The 18,249-nt window shown below is 43.8% G+C and overlaps 1 protein-coding gene across 1 annotated transcript in view; it reads left to right on the top strand.

The window, feature by feature from the left end:
* TLL2 (tolloid like 2) overlaps positions 1-18,249 on the top strand; it is a 295,163-nt gene that overhangs the window by 192,237 nt on the left and 84,677 nt on the right. The window contains exons 6-7 of the mRNA XM_069753374.1: positions 1,096-1,274; positions 6,532-6,637. Of these exons, the coding sequence (XP_069609475.1) occupies positions 1,096-1,274; positions 6,532-6,637 (285 nt within the window). The remainder of the gene's footprint in view (positions 1-1,095; positions 1,275-6,531; positions 6,638-18,249) is intronic.

Here is an 18,249-nt window from a genome sequence, read left to right as displayed (position 1 = left end):
CACTGCAGGAGCCCATGAGTTGGCCCACACACTGATAGTGTAGGTATGCTCCCATCTCTCTTCGTGTGCAGTGGCCACTCACTACACTTCCTTGTATCTTTGTCCCGAGTGGCCGTTGCATAATCTCTTGGCTCAGACATTGTCAATGCACACGGGTAGTGCTAACAGTTCAATTCAGGCAGCTCTCGCACTGGGCAAGCCAGTGCTGTCTGTCAATCAATATACGGGGAGGTTGGCGGTGGCATAATTGAGAGGGCGGAGGAGTTCACCGAGCCCTTGGCCACATCAAGGGTGCATCATTGCTCCCTCATTTGCATAACAAATCGAATGCTTTTTCTGAAAAAAAATAAGCAAAAGAAAACTACACTACATGGTTTTTATAGCAGCTAAGTCCCTTATAAGACTAAGTAGTTTAAATCGAGTTTGGGGCGTGATAGACTAGTCCCTATTAATACGAGTCTTTTTAGCTCTTCCAGCTCATTCTGCCATATTCCCTTCATCCCTATTCATTAACCCAATGTTTCCCAAACACCAGTCCTCGGGGCCTTTAACAGATCATGCTTTCAGGATTTTCTTAGTATTGCACAAGTGATGGAATTATACAAGAAATTCCCACAGGTTATCTCACCTGTGAAATACTAAGGAAATCATTAAAACGTAATCTGATCGGGCCCATGAGGACTGGATTTTGCAAAACGCTGCATTAACCATGCACTTTTGGTGCTGTCCTGCTGGCACAGCTGTTCTTCATTTGTCATCACCTGCATTCATAAGGCTTGACAAACTCATAATTCCTTCTCCAGAAAATTATGAATAACAATATTGTTGTCACTAATCAATCTTGTTGCTGGGAATTATCGACATGTTCAATCAGCACAGAAAGAAAAACTAAAATAAATGCACAATTAGTTAATTAGTCGTTGTTGACTTCCTTGTAACAACATTGGACTATTTTATTGGTTGTATTTTGGTTACAATTTTGTGCAGCTACTGGTTTTCTGTGATATCTTGTCAATTATACCAGACAAGACTTACATAATTTTCTACATTTTGTGCTTTAGTTTCATTGTATAATTGTTTTTAAAATCTTTTAAGCTGCTGTTCATATGTAGGTCGACGAGGAGGAGGTCCTCAGGCTATATCAATAGGAAAGAACTGTGATAAGTTTGGCATTGTGGTCCATGAACTGGGACATGTGATTGGATTTTGGCATGAACATACTCGTCCTGACAGAGATGAACATGTGACGATTGTAAGGGAAAATATACAGCAAGGTGAGAACATAAGAGTATTCTGAGAAATGTGGTCCATGTACTTATCCTCACTGCAAAAAATATAGGTTTGGGTTAGAAGTGGAAGCATCACGGAGCATCAAAATCTCAGCTGCCAAGTGGTGGCTACATAAAATTAAAAACTTAGCACCGAGGCCTGGAAGGATGCTAAATTTGCCTGTTCTCCCTTACAAAATCATCACCAGAACTGTTCTTTTAAAGTTTTGTGAATTTAGTTTTTATGGCTGAGACAGCCCCATACAAGCCTGGTAGTGCTGAGCATTGGATGCAGAGGTGTAAAGTACACCAAGACAGGACCTGGTATAAATAAGAGGAAAGCTTTGCCTATATCAATTTTTCAAAATAAAAAGCAATACGAAAAACATGAAAAATGTAGGTACGGTATATTTTTTTCTGTTAATGCTTATAAGGCAGCCATTTTTTTTTGAATAGCTGTAAATTGCATTTAGAGATGTTCTACAAGAGCCACTTGCTCCGTGGACCATAATAGTCTCGAGATGTTCACTGTTATTGGATCTTTTTCCAGACATGTTATATACTCTGTGCAGAGTCATTGTGGGGAAGGGGAACATAATGAGCTATTGTGAATGCTGGATCTTGTGTTATCGATATACAGTCATGGCCAAATGTGTTGGCACCCTTGAAATTGTTCCCGAAAAGGAAGTATTTCTCCCTGGAAATTATTGCAATTACACATGTTTTGTTGTACACATGTTTATTTCCTTTGTATGTATTGGAACAACACAAAAAAAAAAACTGAGAAAAAAAGACAAATTGGAGATAATTTCACACCATACCCCTAAAATGGGCCGTACAAAACTGTTGGCACTCCCAACTTATTATTTGGCTGCACACCCTTTGGAATAAATGACTGCAGTCAATCGCTTTCTATAACCATCAATAAGCGTCTTACACCTTTTAACTGGAATTTTGGACCACTTTTCTTTGGCAAACTGCTCCAGGTCTTTCATACATGATGGGCGCCTTCTCCTAACAGCAATTTTAAAATCTCTCCACAGGTGTTTAAAGTTATTTAGATCCAGACTCGTTGCTGGTCACTTCAGAACTCTCCAGCACCTTGTTTCCATCCATTTCTGTGTGCTTCTTGAAGTGTGTTTGGAGTCATTGTTCTGCTGGAACACCCATGACCTAGGACGCAAACCCAGCTTTTTGACACTGGGCACTACATAGCGACTCCAAAATCCTTTGGCAATCTTCATATTTCATGATGCGTTGCACACCCAGTGCCAGTGGCAGCAAAACAATTCCTAAACATATTTGACCCTCCACCATATTTTACTGTAGATTCTATGTCCATTTCATTTCGTTTTCAGTAAACGGTAAAATGATGTGCTTTACCAAAAAGCTCTATCTTGGTCTCACGCTTTCCCAGAAGGATTTTGGCTTCCTCATGTACATGTTGGCAAACTGCAACCTAGCTTTTTTATGTCTGTGTCAGCAGTGAGGTCCTTATGGGTCTCCTGCAATAGCATTTCATTTCATTCAAATATTCATGGATAGTTTGTGCTGACACTGATGCACCCTGAGCCTGCAGGGCAGCTTAACCTCTTTACGACCTATGACATATCGGTATGTTATAGGTTGCCTTCCCATTTTTTTGTCCCGTGGCTGGCACTCATTGCAGATGAGCATTCTAGCTAGGCATAGCATGGATGATCGCAGCTTCAAGTCTCCTAAGGAGACTACTGAATCAAGTTAAAAGTAAAAAAAAAAGTTTTTTTAAATTATTAAAAACTATTTTTAAAATATAAAAAAGGTAAATCACCCCCATTTGCCCCATTCAAAATAAAACAATTGAAAAGAAAAAAAAGAAAAATACACATATTTGATATCGCCGCATTCAGAAACGCCCGATCTATCAAAATCTAAAAAGAATCCGATCGGTAAACTGTGTAACAAGAAAAAAAAATCAAAATGCATTAATTATGTTTTTTTGGTCTCCGTAACATTGCAATAAAATGCAATAATTGGTGATCAAAACGTCATATCTATCCCAAAGTGGTATCCATAAAAATGTCAGCTTGGTGCACAAAAAATAAGCCCTCACCCGGCCCCAGATCCTGAAATATTTTTGTGTCATTTTACAGACTTTGGATTTTTTTTACCAGTTATACAACCTCGTAATGACCTGGAGAATCATAGTGGCAGATCAGATTTAGCATTTAGTGAACATGATTTAAAAAAAAATGTGAAATTGCACCTTTTTTTGCAATTTCATCACACTTGGAATTTTTTTTCTTTTTTTCCAGTACACTATATAGTAACATCAATGTTGTCAATCAAAAGTAAAACACGTCCCGCAAGAAACAAGCCCTCACACTGCCATTTTGACGGAAAAATGAAAAAGTTATGGCTCTGGGAAGCAGGGAAGCAAAAAACGAAAGCGGAAAAAACAAGGTGATAAAGGGGTTACATTTCTTTGTAACTTGATTGGGGTGCTTATCCACCTTCCGGACTATCCTGCGTTGGAACCGTTTATCAATTTTTCTCTTCCATCCACATCCAGGGAGATTAGCTACAGTGCCATAAGTTCTAAATTCTTGATTATGTTGCACACCGTGGACAAACCTGAAGATCCCAGGAGATGGACTTGTAACCTTGAGATTGTTTATATTTTTCAACAATTTTGGTTCTCAAGTCCTCAGACAGTTCTTTTCTTTTTCTGTTCTCCATGCTTTGTGTGGCACAAACATACAATTCAAAGATTGAGTCAGAGTCTCCACTTTTTATCTGTTTGATTTTCATATTACCCATTCCTGTTACTTGCCACAGGTGAGTTTGAATGAGCATCACATGTTTAAAACAAAGTTGTTTACCCTACAGTTTTGGAAAGGTGCCAACAATTTTTTTCTAGCCCATTTTTGGGGTTTTGTGTGAAGTTATGTCCAATTTGTCTTTTTTTCTCATTTTTTTTGGATTATTCAAATACGCCCAAAGGAAATAAATATGTATAACAAAACGTGTAATTGCAATACTTTTCTGGGAGAAATACTTAATTTTGCGGAACTATTTCAAGGGTGCCAGCACTTTCGGTCATGACTATATGTATATGTGTGGGTATCTGTGGAAAATTAACACAAATATATTCTTCAAAAATATATGTTTAACATAAAAACTTAAGTTAAAGAATAGTCCATCTTACGATCTCTCATTCTTTTACTCATAGTCTCATGAATGAAGCTGCTATGGCAGATGAAAGGCATATGACAACTATAAAGTTTTGTGGAGGACGATTATTGGTCAGGAGCATATGTGCATAGATCTTTAGGTTTTAAGTGGAAGTTAGCTATGTGCGCACAAAATCTTTTAACCTCTGGTGAACCAACTGAGTTTTTGAAGCAAAAGATGATTCAGAAAACGCAGGAGTTTCCTGAACGTTTTCCTAACGGCTTTGGCCACTGGCATTTTTTTCTTGTTTTTTTTTGTGATGTCTGCTTTTTACTGTCATTTTCCCGTTGTTTTTTTTTTTCACTCCATTCTATAATGAAGAAGCTGCTCATATTTTTTAAAGCAATTATAATGGCACAGCGCTCCAAATGACATCTGGGTGTTTTCCATGTGTCCTTTAAAGGTTTATTATTGACTTGTGTGGTAAGGTACAGAACATTTTCTGAGCAGAAAATGGTATTTTAAAGGGAACCTGTCTCCCCCAAAATCGAGGGTGAGCTAAGCCCACCGGCATCAGGGGCTTATCTACAGCATTCTGTAATGCTGTAGATAAGCCCCCGATGTATCCTAAGATGAGAAAAAGAGGTTAGATTATACTCACCTGGGCGGGCGGTCCGATCCGGTGGGCGTCACGGTCCGGCCCTTCATAGGATGACATTCTCTTCTGGTTTTCACGCTGCGGCTCCGGCTCCGGCGTACTTTGTCTGCCCTGTTGACAAAGCAAAGTACTGCAGTGCGAATGCGCCAGGAAAGGTCAGAGAGGCCTGGCGCCTGCGCACTGCAGTACTTTGCTCTGCCCTCAACAGGGCAGAAAAAGTACATCTGCGCCAGAGCTGCAGAGTGAAGACCAGAAGAGGACGTCATATGATGAAGATGTGAGGCGCCGGACCGCGACACCCATCGGACTGGACCGGGACTGGGACCGCCCCTGGGTGAGTATAATCTAACGTCTTTTTCTTATCTTTTAGGATACATCAGGGGCTTATCTACAGCATTCCAGAATGCTGTAGATAAGCCCCTGATGCTGGTGGGCTTAGCTCACCCTTGATTTTGGGGGTGACAGGTTCCCTTTAATCGACATGGAACAGCTTTTAACCACTCATTTTTTTAGAAACCTGATGTGGTTAAAAGACATTCAAAAGCCTAAACTTATGCAAATCAAGTCGTTTTGACATAGAAATGCATATGTTTATTCTTTTGAGCATTTTCTGTTTTTTTCAGGTGCTTTTCATGGTGAAATCAGCCTGAAAGAGAAATCTTGTGAACATACCTTAAGGTTATGTGCAATCAATGTCTTTAAGACGCCAATTGACCCTCTGAGGTTTTCCTAGGCTAATCCACTTCAGTCAAAAGCTGGCAGTCTTTTTTCCTCAAAGGGCTTTTTGCTGGCAGGTTTACCATCATTTTTGGGCTGCCATCGTTTCCGCCATCGTTTATGCCTCTAGCGTCATTTTTTTCTATTGTTTAAACTCTAACTACAGAGCGTCTTCCAAGCGGAAGCTGCCCAAACAATGAACATGCTACTTCTTTGAACCACTCTGCTGTTTCTGATCACTGCAGCGGGTAAAAGAAGTTAAAAACGACTGGACATGTGCACAGTAATGTCATGATATTGCTGTGCATTATGTCCAGTCCTTGCCTTGCCTTTTCAGGTGGATTCAAGGTGGAATCTACCTGAAAAAGACATTGCGTGCACATACCCTCAGAATGTCCATACATGTACTTTCAGGTTCTAAAATCGTCATAATGTACCTTGACTTTTTTGGTTTTAAAAATATTACTGTGTCTCAGGAAAATCTTCTGTATCTATTAGATGCTGAAACAGTGGCATCCAACCTGTTGCTCTTCAAATATTGCAGAGTGTAAAAACTACCCCATGTCCTCCACAGGCAGGTTGGAGACCACGTTTAGTTGTGGTGATACCTGCTCATCAACTCACGGAAACCTCAGAAAGACCGAAGGAAAAGTGATGTCTCTCAGTGAAGAAGTTTTATTCTAGAAAATATTTGAGGTCCACTCTTAACCCTTTATTTATTTATTTATTTTTAAGGTCAGGAATACAACTTTCTGAAAATGGAGCCAGGAGAAGTAAATTCTTTAGGAGAGACATATGACTTTGACAGTATCATGCATTATGCCCGGAACACATTCTCAAGGTTGGAATCTAAGGTTATGTCTCTTAAGTTCTTCATAGAATTTGTTATTTTTCTATTTGCCCTATTAAGTGCTTTGGTTCTTTATTTTGACGTGTTGTTTGTGATATACTCAAATATCTCTGGGTTATGTACCGTACTTTTTTTTTGTTTTTAGAACTTTTGTAATATATTAATTTATACTTATGCACTAATAGACTTGTATGTGTGCGCGTGATCCGATTTGCAGAGCCACTTGTAGCATGCTGTGATATTTTCCACAGACCGATTAAAAACACAGATCTGCGCTGCCCCATAGTATAACATTAGTCCAAGTGCTATCCAATAAAACATCCTACAGCACTTGTCCGAGTTGTACGCTTGTGTGTGTGAGACCTTTCACTACCGCTCCCCACCACTCAGCTATCTTGCAGTGAATTAGTAAGGGATCCTGGTGAAATCTGTTATAAAGCAATTTAAAAATGACCTTTCAAGATGGTTCTGCAGGCAGAAGAACAGCTAAGTAAGACCTATGTAGCAACGAACCTGGTGGAGTCCAAAGAGTGGAAAATTGGAAATGGCTGCAGTCCTACCTGTATCCTTAGGTTTTGGGTAGGGCTAGGGTTCAATTCATGCTGTGTTGGGTAATATAAATTTCACAATGTACTCTAACTTTGTTATAGATTTCAGAAAAATATATTTTGGATCAATCAGACCCAGGTTTTGATATTTGTCCATAGGAGAGGTTTGTACATCTTTAAGCATTCTCTGCTCATGGACCAATGCATAAGCCCCATTAAAAAATACAAGAGACATCTTCTCCTAGAAAATATAGGAATCCTTTTAAATGTCAGGACTAAGGTCAAGTCTTACCCAATTTAATGGAGTACAACACAACTGGTCCAACTCTCCCCTTTTTGCCTTGTTAAAAATTTAGAGGATATGCTTCCGAGGCTTTGGAAACACAGCTGTGTCATTTTCGGTGAGTGTAAACTAACTTGGGCTTGTCTCATACTGGAGTCAATTGTTAAATGGCCGCAAATATAGAAGTGGAAACTGTAAACTGATTCCAAGGGGCAGCTGTGGTCAGGCTGAACGTAATTCCGAAAATGAATGTAAGAGCACAAATCTCCCTGGTTATAAGCCATATTCTTCGCGTCTATCAATTGCAACCAACCAACTTAAGTTGACATAAGGCTGCTATCTGGTAACTGTTTTTATGAAGAATTCCACCCAAAGCTGCATAATAAATTCTTAATCTCAGATGTTCATATGACCTTTAAAAGAGGTTGGTTCATTACTGTTTTTGGCATTGAGTTATTCGGTTTCATGCAAGTAAACATAAGCCGTCTTGGTACCCATGATAAATGTGATATGTAACCACCTGGTAGTGTATTTAAGAAATATTTACAAGCTGTATGGTGTAAGAAAAAGTAACATAACACATAATTCATCCTACTCTTTTTCCGGGAGTAATGGCCTGTTAACTACAGACATACAATGGCCGCTTGTTAGATATAAACTACAAGCACAGTTGCTTCCTTACAGTCATTTCCGCCTGGTTTATTTCATACTGGTGCTGGGCCATAAGCTTTTCTGTACATTCAAGCATTGTGCCAGTCTTTTCCATTATACCCCATGTGAATACTTTTCTGCCCAATGATGACAGAAGTATTCTGGGAGTGATACCTTTATTGGCTAACCAGAAAATAATATGTTTGCAAGCAGGGGTGGATTAAGGGTAGCCAGGGCCCCGGGCTGTTCACACACTGTGGGCCCCCCCGGTCATGTGACGGGGGTCATGTGACGGGGGTCACGTGACGGGGGTCATGATATACCCGAACCAGATTATTCCAGAAAAAGGGCCGGGCCCTACTCTACTGTAACCTAGGAAATATTTGTTAAAATCTGCAATACAATTTAGGTATATCTTGACCAATAATATCACATACAAGGAACAAATACCACCGCACCATGACCAGACCACAAATTACAACCACAGTGATCAAATAATAGCACATACAAGGGACAAATACCACCGCACCATTTCCAGACCACATATTACCATACCTCCCAACTTTTGAAGTTGGGAAAGAGGGACAAAGTTTGCGGCGCGCGTTGCGCGCCGCAGCAAATTTTGGGACACACCTCTGACCACACCCATTCACTAGTCACACCCATATCCATGTCTCAACCACACCCATTTAGCACTGCTGATCACACTGTTCATAAAGAATAATTATAAAAAAAAAATATGGCCACACAGTGCTCGATACTGTATAATGGCCACACAGTGCTCCATACTGTATAACGACCCCACATGACCACATGATGCTCAATACTGTATAATGGCCACACATGATGTTCAATACTGTATAATGACCCCACATGATGCTCAATACTGTATAATGGCCACACATGATGCTCCATACTGTATAATGGCCACACATGATGCTCCATACTGTATAATGGCCCCACATGATGCTCAATACTGTATAATGACCCCACATGATGCTCAATACTGTATAATGGCCACACATGATGCTCCATACTGTATAATGGCCACACATGATGCTCCATACTGTATAATGGCCCCACATGATGCTCAATACTGTATAATGACCCCACGTGATGCTCAATACTGTATAAGTGCCCCACATGATGCTCAATACTGTATAATGACTCCACATGATGCTCAATACTGTATAATGGCCCCACATGATGCTCAATACTGTATAATGACCCAACATGATGCTCAATACTGTATAATGGCCCCACATGATGCTCAATACTGTATAATGACCCCACATGATGCTCAATACTGTATAATGGCCACACATGATGCTCCATACTGTATAGTGACTGCACATGATGCTCCATACTGTATAATGACCGCACATGATGCTTAATACTGTATAATGGCCACACATGATGCTCCATACTGTATAATGGCCACACATGATGCTCTATACTGTATAATGACCGCATATGATGCTCCATATTGTATAATAGCAGCACATGATGCTCCATACTGTATAATGACTGCAAATGATGCTCCATACTGTATGACAGCACATGATGCTCCATACTGTATAATGACTGCACATAATGCTCCATACTGTATAATGACAGCACATGATGCTCCATACTGTATAATGGCCACACATGATGCTCTATACTGTATAATGACCACACATGATGCTCTATACTGTATAATGGCCACACATGATGCTCCATACTTTATAATGACCGCACATGAGGCTCCATACTGTATAATGGCCACACATGATGCTCCATACTGTATAATGGCCACACATGATGCTCCACACTGTATAATGACCGCACATGATGCTCCATACTGTATAATGGCCACACATGATGCTCCATACTGTATAATGACCGCACATGATGCTCCATACTGTATAATGGCCACACATGATGCTCCATACTGTATAATGACCGCACATGATGTTCCATACTGTATAATGGCCACACATGATGCTCCATACTGTATAATAGCCGCACATGATGCTCCATACTGTATAATGACCGCACATGATGCTCCATACTGTATAATGGCCGCACATGATGCTCCATACTGTATAATGACTGCACGTCATGCTCCATACTGTATAATGACCGCACATGATGCTCCATACTGTATAATGACCGCACATGATGCTCCATACTGTATAATGACCACACATGATGCTCCATAGTGTATAATGACCGCACATGATGCTCCATACTGTATAATGACCGCACATGATGCTCCATACTGTATAATGGCCACACATGATTCTCCATACTGTATAATGACCGCACATGATGCTCAATAATACTGTATAATGACCGCACATGATGCTCCATACTGTATAATGGCCACACATGATGCTCCTTACTGTATATTGGCCGCCCATGATAATGGCCACACATAGCTACTCCTACACACGCGGCTGCGCTCCGTAAACTTTGCATACACGGCTCCGCTCCGTACACACGGCTCCACTCCATACATCTCATACACACACGGCTCCGCTCCGTACACATTCAGCTCCGCTCCATACACCTCATACACGGCTCTGCTCCATACACCTCATACACGGCTCCGCTCCATACACCTCATACACACACGGCTCCGCTCCATACATCTCGTACACACGGCACTACTCCGTACACCTCATACACACACCGCTCCGCTCCATACACATTGCACACACTGCTCCACATACCTTGCACACACACAGCTCCGCTGCGTACACCTCATACACATACGGCTCCTCTCCATACATCTCGTACACGCACGGCACTACTCCGTACACCTCATAGACACGTGGCTGTGCTCCGTACACCTCATACACACGCGGCTGTGCTCCGTACACCTCGTACACACGCGGCAGTGCTCCGTACACCTCGTACACACGGCTCCGCTCCGTACACCTCGTACACACGCGGCTGTGCTCCGTACACCTCGTACACATGGCTCCGTACACCTCTTACACACGACTCCGCTCCGTACACCTTGTACACATGCGGCTGTGCTCCGTACACCTTGTACACATGGCTCCGTACACCTCTTACACACGACTCCGCTCCCTACACCTCGTACGCACGTGGCTGCGCTCCGTACACCTCGTACACACGCGGCTGTGCTCCGTACACCTCGTACACGCGCGGCTGTGCTCCGTACACCTTGTACACACGACTCCGCTCCGTACACCTCATACACACGCTGCTCTGCTCCGTACACCTCGTACACACGCGGCTGTGCTCCGTACACCTTGTACACACGACTCCGCTCCGTACACCTCATACACACGCTGCTCTGCTCCGTACACCTCGTACACACGCGGCTGCGCTCCGTACACCTCGTACGCAAGCGGCTGCGCTCCGTACACCTCGTACACACGCGGCTGTGCTCCGTACACCTCGTACACACGCGGCTGTGCTCCGTACACCTTGTACACACGACTCCGCTCCGTACACCTCATACACACGCTGCTCTGCTCCGTACACATCGTACACACGCGGCTGCGCTCCGTACACCTCGTACACACGCGGCTGTGCTCCGTACACCTTGTACACACGACTCCGCTCCGTACACCTCATACACACGCTGCTCTTCTCCGTACACCTCGTACACACGCGGCTGTGCTCCGTACACCTCGTACACACGCGGCTGCGCTCCGTACACCTCGTACACACGCGGCTGTGCTCCGTACACCTCGTACACACGCGGCTGCGCTCCGTACACCTCGTACACACGCGGCTGTGCTCCGTACACCTCGTACACACGCGGCTGTGCTCCGTACACCTTGTACACACGACTCCGCTCCGTACACCTCATACACACGCTGCTCTGCTCCGTACACCTCGTACACACGCGGCTGCGCTCCGTACACCTCGTACACACGCGGCTGTGCTCCGTACACCTCGTACACACGCGGCTGTGCTCCGTACACCTTGTACACACGACTCCGCTCCGTACACCTCATACACACGCGGCTGCGCTCCGTACACCTCATGCACACGGCTCCGTACACATCGTACACACACGACTCCGCTCCATAGACCTTTCACACGCTGCTCTGATCCATACACCTCGTACACACACGGCTCTGCTACATCCACCCTGTAAACACCTCCTGACCTCACACATACGCTGCCTTACCCTCCTCCGGCGCCATGGCAACCAGCAAACTCCTGTACACGGAGGTCCTCCTCCCGATCATGTGACCCCTGACTCCTCCCATCCTGTGACCTCATCACAGGTCCTGTGCACAGAGCAGCCATTATGTGGTGTGCTGCTGTGCAGGCCTGGTGCAGGGACTCGGAGCTCTCAGCTGACCGGCTGATACACGCACCTCCCAACCAATGCGGGCCCCCTCTCTCTGCCCACCGGGTCCGGGGGCACACAAATGCCGGCGGGCATTCAGACAATTAGTGGAGGGTCAATCTGTGCGGTAGCCCAGGGCCCCCCCCAGACCACTGGGCCCTGGGCTACCGCCCATATTGACCCTCTGATAATCCGCCCCTGTTTGCAAGCTTTCAGAGCACAGTAGCTCCTTCTTCAGGCAAGATTACAGATAGATTAATAAGAAAAAAGCACAACATTTAACCCCTTACCGACATCGGACATACTATACTGTCCAATGTCGGCTCCCCTGCTTTGATGCAGGGCTCCGCGGTGAGCCCGCATCAAAGCCGGGACATGTCAGCTGTCTTGAACAGCTGACATGTGCCCGTAATAGGCGCGGGCAGAATCGCGATCTGCCCGCACCTATTAACTAGTTAAATGCCGCTGTCAAACGCAGACAGCGGCATTTAACTACCGCTTCCAGCCGGGCGGCCGGAAATGACGTCATCGCCGACCCCCGTCACATGATCGGGGGTCGGCGATGCTTCAGAATAGCAACCATAGATGTCCTTGAGACCTCTATGGTTACTGTTCCTCGGCAGCTGTGAGCACCACCTTGTGGTCGGCGCTCACAGCACACCTGCAATTCTGCTACATAGCAGCGATCTGATGATCGCTGCTATGTAGCAGAGCCGATCGTGTTATGCCTGCTTCTAGCCTCCCATGGAGGCTATTGAAGCATGGCAAAAGTAAAAAAAAAAAGTTTAAAAAAATGTGAAAAAAATAAAAAAAATATAAAAGTTTAAATCACCCCCATTTCGCCCCAATCAAAATAAATGAATTAAAAAAAAATCAAATCTACACATATTTGGTATCGCCATGCTCAGAATCGCCCGATCTATCAATTAAAAAAAAGCATTAACCTGATCACTAAATGGCGTAGCGAGAAAAAAATGCGAAATGCCAGAATTACGTGTTTTTTTTTCGCCGCGACATTGCATTAAAATGCAATAACGGGCGATCAAAATAACGTATCAGCACCAAAATGCTATCTTTAAAAACGTCATCTCGGCACGCAAAAAATAAGCCCTCAATCGACCCCAGATCATGAAAAATGGAGACGCTATGGGTATCGGAAAATGGCGCAATTTTTTTTTTTTCTAGCAAAGTTTGGAATTTTTTTTCACCACTTAGGTAAAAAATAACCTAGTCATGTTTGGTGTCTATGAACTCGTAATGACCTGGAGAATCATAATGGCAGGTCAGTTTTAGCATTTAGTGAACCTAGCAAAAAAGCCAAAAAAAAACAAGTGTGGGATTGCACTTTTTTTGCAATTTCACCGCACTTGGAATTTTTTTCCCGTTTTCTAGTACACGACATGCTAAAACCAATGATGTTGTTCAAAAGTACAACTCGTCCCGCAAAAAATAAGCCCTCACATGGCCAAATTGACGGAAAAATAAAAAAGTTATGGCTCTGGGAAGGAGGGGAGTGAAAAACGAACACCGAAAAATGAAAAATCCCACGGTCATGAAGGGGTTAAAGAACAGTACAGCAGGACATTTGTTAGGGGGTGGGAAGTGTGAGGAGTCCATACATAAGCCAAGATAATCAAATTAGGCATTTTCTTACAAATGGAGAGGTAATGGTAACAATGTTCTTAAGGCCCCTTCACATTAAGCGACGCTGCAGCGATACCGACAACAATCCGGATCGCTGCAGCGTCGCTGTTTGGTCGCTGGAGAGCTGTCACACAGACCGCTCTCCAGCGACCAACGATGCCGGTAACCAGGGTAAACATCGGGTAACTAAGCGCAGGGCCGCACTTAGTAACCCGATGTTTACCCTGGTTACCATCCTAAAAGTAAAAAAAAACAAACAGTACATACTTACCTACAGCCGTCTGTCCTCCAGCGCTGTGCTCTGCTCTCCTCCTGTACTGTCTGTGTGAGCACAGCGGCCGGAAAGCAGAGCGGTGACGTCACCGCTCTGCTTTCCGGCTGACCGACGCTCACAGCCAGTACAGGAGGAGTGCAGAGCACAGCGCTGGAGGACAGATAGCGGTAGGTAAGTATGTACTGTTTGTTTTTTTTTACTTTTAGCATGGTAACCAGGGTAAACATCGGGTTACTAAGCGCGGCCCTGCGCTTAGTTACCCGATGTTTATCCTGGTTACCAGTGAAGACATCGCTGGAACGGTGTCACACACGCCGATCCAGCGATGTCAGCAGGAGTCCAGCGACGAAATAAAGTTCTGGACTTTCTTCAGCGACCAACGATCTCCCAGCAGGGGCCTGATCGTTGGTCGCTGTCACACATAACGATTTCATTAACGATATCGTTGCTACGTCACAAAAAGCAACGATATCGTTAACAATATCGTTATGTGTGAAGGTACCTTTAGTTATCTGGAGTATGTCAGGTGGAGGTGTGAATTGTATCCATGTAGTGACTCATAAATCCTGGTGTTAAATTGAGTCCTGGTGTCAACGAATTAAACATATTCATTAGTTTGTATTCCCAAATTTTTCTTTCCCTGTGGTCCTTAAAATTACCTTTTAGTATTAAGACTTTTAAATCTGTCATACTGTGTCCAGGTCCAGAGAAATGTTTTCCCACCAGTGTGTCCACTTCATTCCTGATTGTGTGTCTGTGTAGGTTCATCCTAGTTTGTAGTCTTTGCATAGTTTCCCCTATATAAATACTTCCAGTGCACCTCGTACATTGTATCATGTACCACAATACAGTTTGTTATTGTACACCATTATACCCCAGAAATGATTTATATTTGTATTCCAGAGACTTTTATGTATTAATACTGCAATGAAAGAACCATGATAAATGGTAAACTTTCCCTACCCTGGGATGCTCCCTCTACCTTGTTAGGAAATTAAAGTTGCTCATACCTATTAACCCCTCTGTGACCTTAGACGTACTATCCCGTCGAGGTGCCCTGGGCTTATCTGACCCTGGACGGGATAGTACGTCATAGCCGATCGGCCGCGCTCACGGGGGGAGCGCGGCCGATCGCGGCCGGGTGTCAGCTGCTTATCGCAGCTGACATCCGGCACTATGTGCCAGGAGCGGTCACGGACCGCCCCCGGCACATTAACCCCTGGCACACCGCGATCAAAGATGATCGCGATGTGCCGGCGGTGCAGGGAAGCACCGCGCAGGGAGGGGGCTCCCTGCGGGCTTCCCTGAGCCCCCCGCAGCAACGCGATGTGATCGCGTTGCTGCGAGGGTCTCCTCACCTCCCTCCCTGCTCGAGCCCCGGATCCAAGATGGCCGCGGATCCGGGTCCTGCAGGGAGGGAGGTGGCTTCACAGAGCCTGCTTAGAGCAGGCACTGTGAAGGCTGCAGCGCTGCATGTCAGATCAGTGATCTGACAGAGTGCTGTGCAAACTGTCAGATCACTGATCTGTGATGTCCCCCCCTGGGACAAAGTAAAAAAGTAAAAAAAAAATTTTCCAAATGTGTAAAAAAAATAAAAAATTTTTTCCAAAATAATGAAAAAAAAAAAAATATATTATTCCCATAAATACATTTCTTCATCTAAATAAAAAAAAAAAACCAATAAAAGTACACATATTTAGTATCGCCGCGTCCGTAACGACCCGACCTATAAAACTGTCCCACTAGTTAACCCCTTCAGTAAACACCGTAAGAAAAAAAAAAAAAAAAACGAGGCAAAAAACAACGCTTTATTATCATACCGCCGAACAAAAAGTGGAATAACACGCGATCAAAAGGACAGATATAAATAACCATGGTACCGCTGAAAGCGTCATATTGTCCCGCAAAAAAAGAGCCGCCATACAGCATCATCAGCAAAAAAATAAAAAAGTTATAGTCCTGAGAATAAAGCGATGCAAAAATAATTATTTTTTCTGTAAAATAGTTTTTATCGTATAAAAGCACCAAACCATAAAAAAATGATATAAATGAGGTATCGCTGTAATCGTACTGACCCGAAGAATAAAACTGATTTATCAATTTTACCAAACGCGGAACGGTATAAACGCCTCCCCCAATAGAAATTCATGAATAGCTGGCTTTTGGTCATTCTTCCTCACAAAAATCGGAATAAAAAGCGATAAAAAAATGTCACGTGCCCAAAAATGTTTTCAATAAAAATGTCAACTCGTCCCGCAAAAAACAAGACCTCACATGACTCTGTGGACCAAAATATGGAAAAATTATAGCTCTCAAAATGTGGTATTGCAAAAAATATTTTTTGCAATAAAAAGGGTCTTTCAGTGTGTGACGGCTGCCAATCATAAAAATCCGCTAAAAAACTCGCTATAAAAGTAAATCAAACCCCCCTTCATCACCCCCTTAGTTAGGGAAAAATAAAAAAAAATGTATTTATTTCCATTTTCCCATTAGGGCTAGGGTTAGGGCTAGGATTAGGGCTAGGGTTAGGGCTAGGATTAGGGTTAGGGTTAGGGCTAGGGTTAGGGCTAGGGTAAGGGCTAGGGCTAGGGTTAGGGCTAGGGTTAGGGCTAGGGCTAGGGTTAGGGTTAGGGCTAGGGTTAGGGCTAGGGTTAGGGCTAGGGTTAGGGTTAGGGCTAGGGTTAGGGCTAGGGTTAGGGCTAGGGTTAGGGTTAGGGCTAGGGTTAGGGCTAGGGTTAGGGTTAGGGCTAGGGTTAGGGTTAGGGCTAGGGTTAGGGCTAGGGTTAGGGTTAGGGTTGGGGCTACAGCTAGGGTTGGGGCTAAAGTTAGGGTTAGGGTTTAGATTACATTTACAGTTGGGAATAGGGTTGGGATTAGGGTTAGGGGTGTGTCAGGGTTAGAGGTGTGGTTAGGGTTACCGTTGGAATTAGGGTTAGGGGTGTGTTTAGATTAGGGTTTCAGTTATAATTGGGGGGTTTCCACTGTTTCGGCACATCAGGGGCTCTCCAAACACGACATGGCGTCCGATCTCAATTCCAGCCAATTCTGCGTTGAAAAAGTAAAACAGTGCTCCTTCCCTTCCGAGCTCTCCTGTGTGCCCAAACAGGGGTTTACCCCAACATATGGGGTATCAGCGTACCCAGGACAAATTGGACAACAACTTTTGTGGACCAATTTCTCCTGTTACCCTTGGGAAAATACAAAACTGGGGGCTAAAAAATAATTTTTGTGGGAAAACAAAAAGATTTTTTATTTTCACGGCTCTGCGTTATAAACTGTAGTGAAACACTTGGGGGTTCAAAGTTCTCACAACACATCTAGATAAGTTCATTGAGGGGTCTAGTTTCCAATATGGGGTCACTTGTGGGGGGTTTCTACTGTTTAGGTACATTAGGGGCTCTGCAAACGCAATGTGACGCCTGCAGACCAATCCATCTAAGTCTGCATTCCAAATGATGCTCCTTCCATTCCGAGCCCTCCCATGCGCCCAAACGGTGGTTCCCCCCCACATATCGGGTATCAGCGTACTCAGGACAAATTGGACAACAACATTTAGGGTCCAATTTCTCCTGCTAACCTTGGAAAAATACAAATCTGGGGGCTAAAATATAATTTTTGTGGAAAAAAAAATATTTTTTATTTGCATGGCTCTGCGTTATAAACTGTAGTGAAATACTTGGGGGTTCAAAGCTCTCACAACACATCAAGATGAGTTCCTTAGGGGGTCTACTTTCCAAAATGGTGTCACTTGTGGGGGGTTTCTACTGTTTAGGTACATTAGGGGCTCTGCAAACGCAATGTGACGCCTGCAGACCATTCCATCTAAGTCTGCATTCCAAATGGCGCTCCTTCCCTTCCGAACCCTCCCATGCGCCCAAACGG

Source organism: Ranitomeya imitator, chromosome 2, assembly GCF_032444005.1.
Source record: "Ranitomeya imitator isolate aRanImi1 chromosome 2, aRanImi1.pri, whole genome shotgun sequence".
Lineage (NCBI taxonomy): Eukaryota > Metazoa > Chordata > Amphibia > Anura > Dendrobatidae > Ranitomeya > Ranitomeya imitator.
The sequence above is the reverse complement of the archived record's forward strand: the minus strand, read 5'-3'. Positions and strand labels throughout refer to the sequence as shown.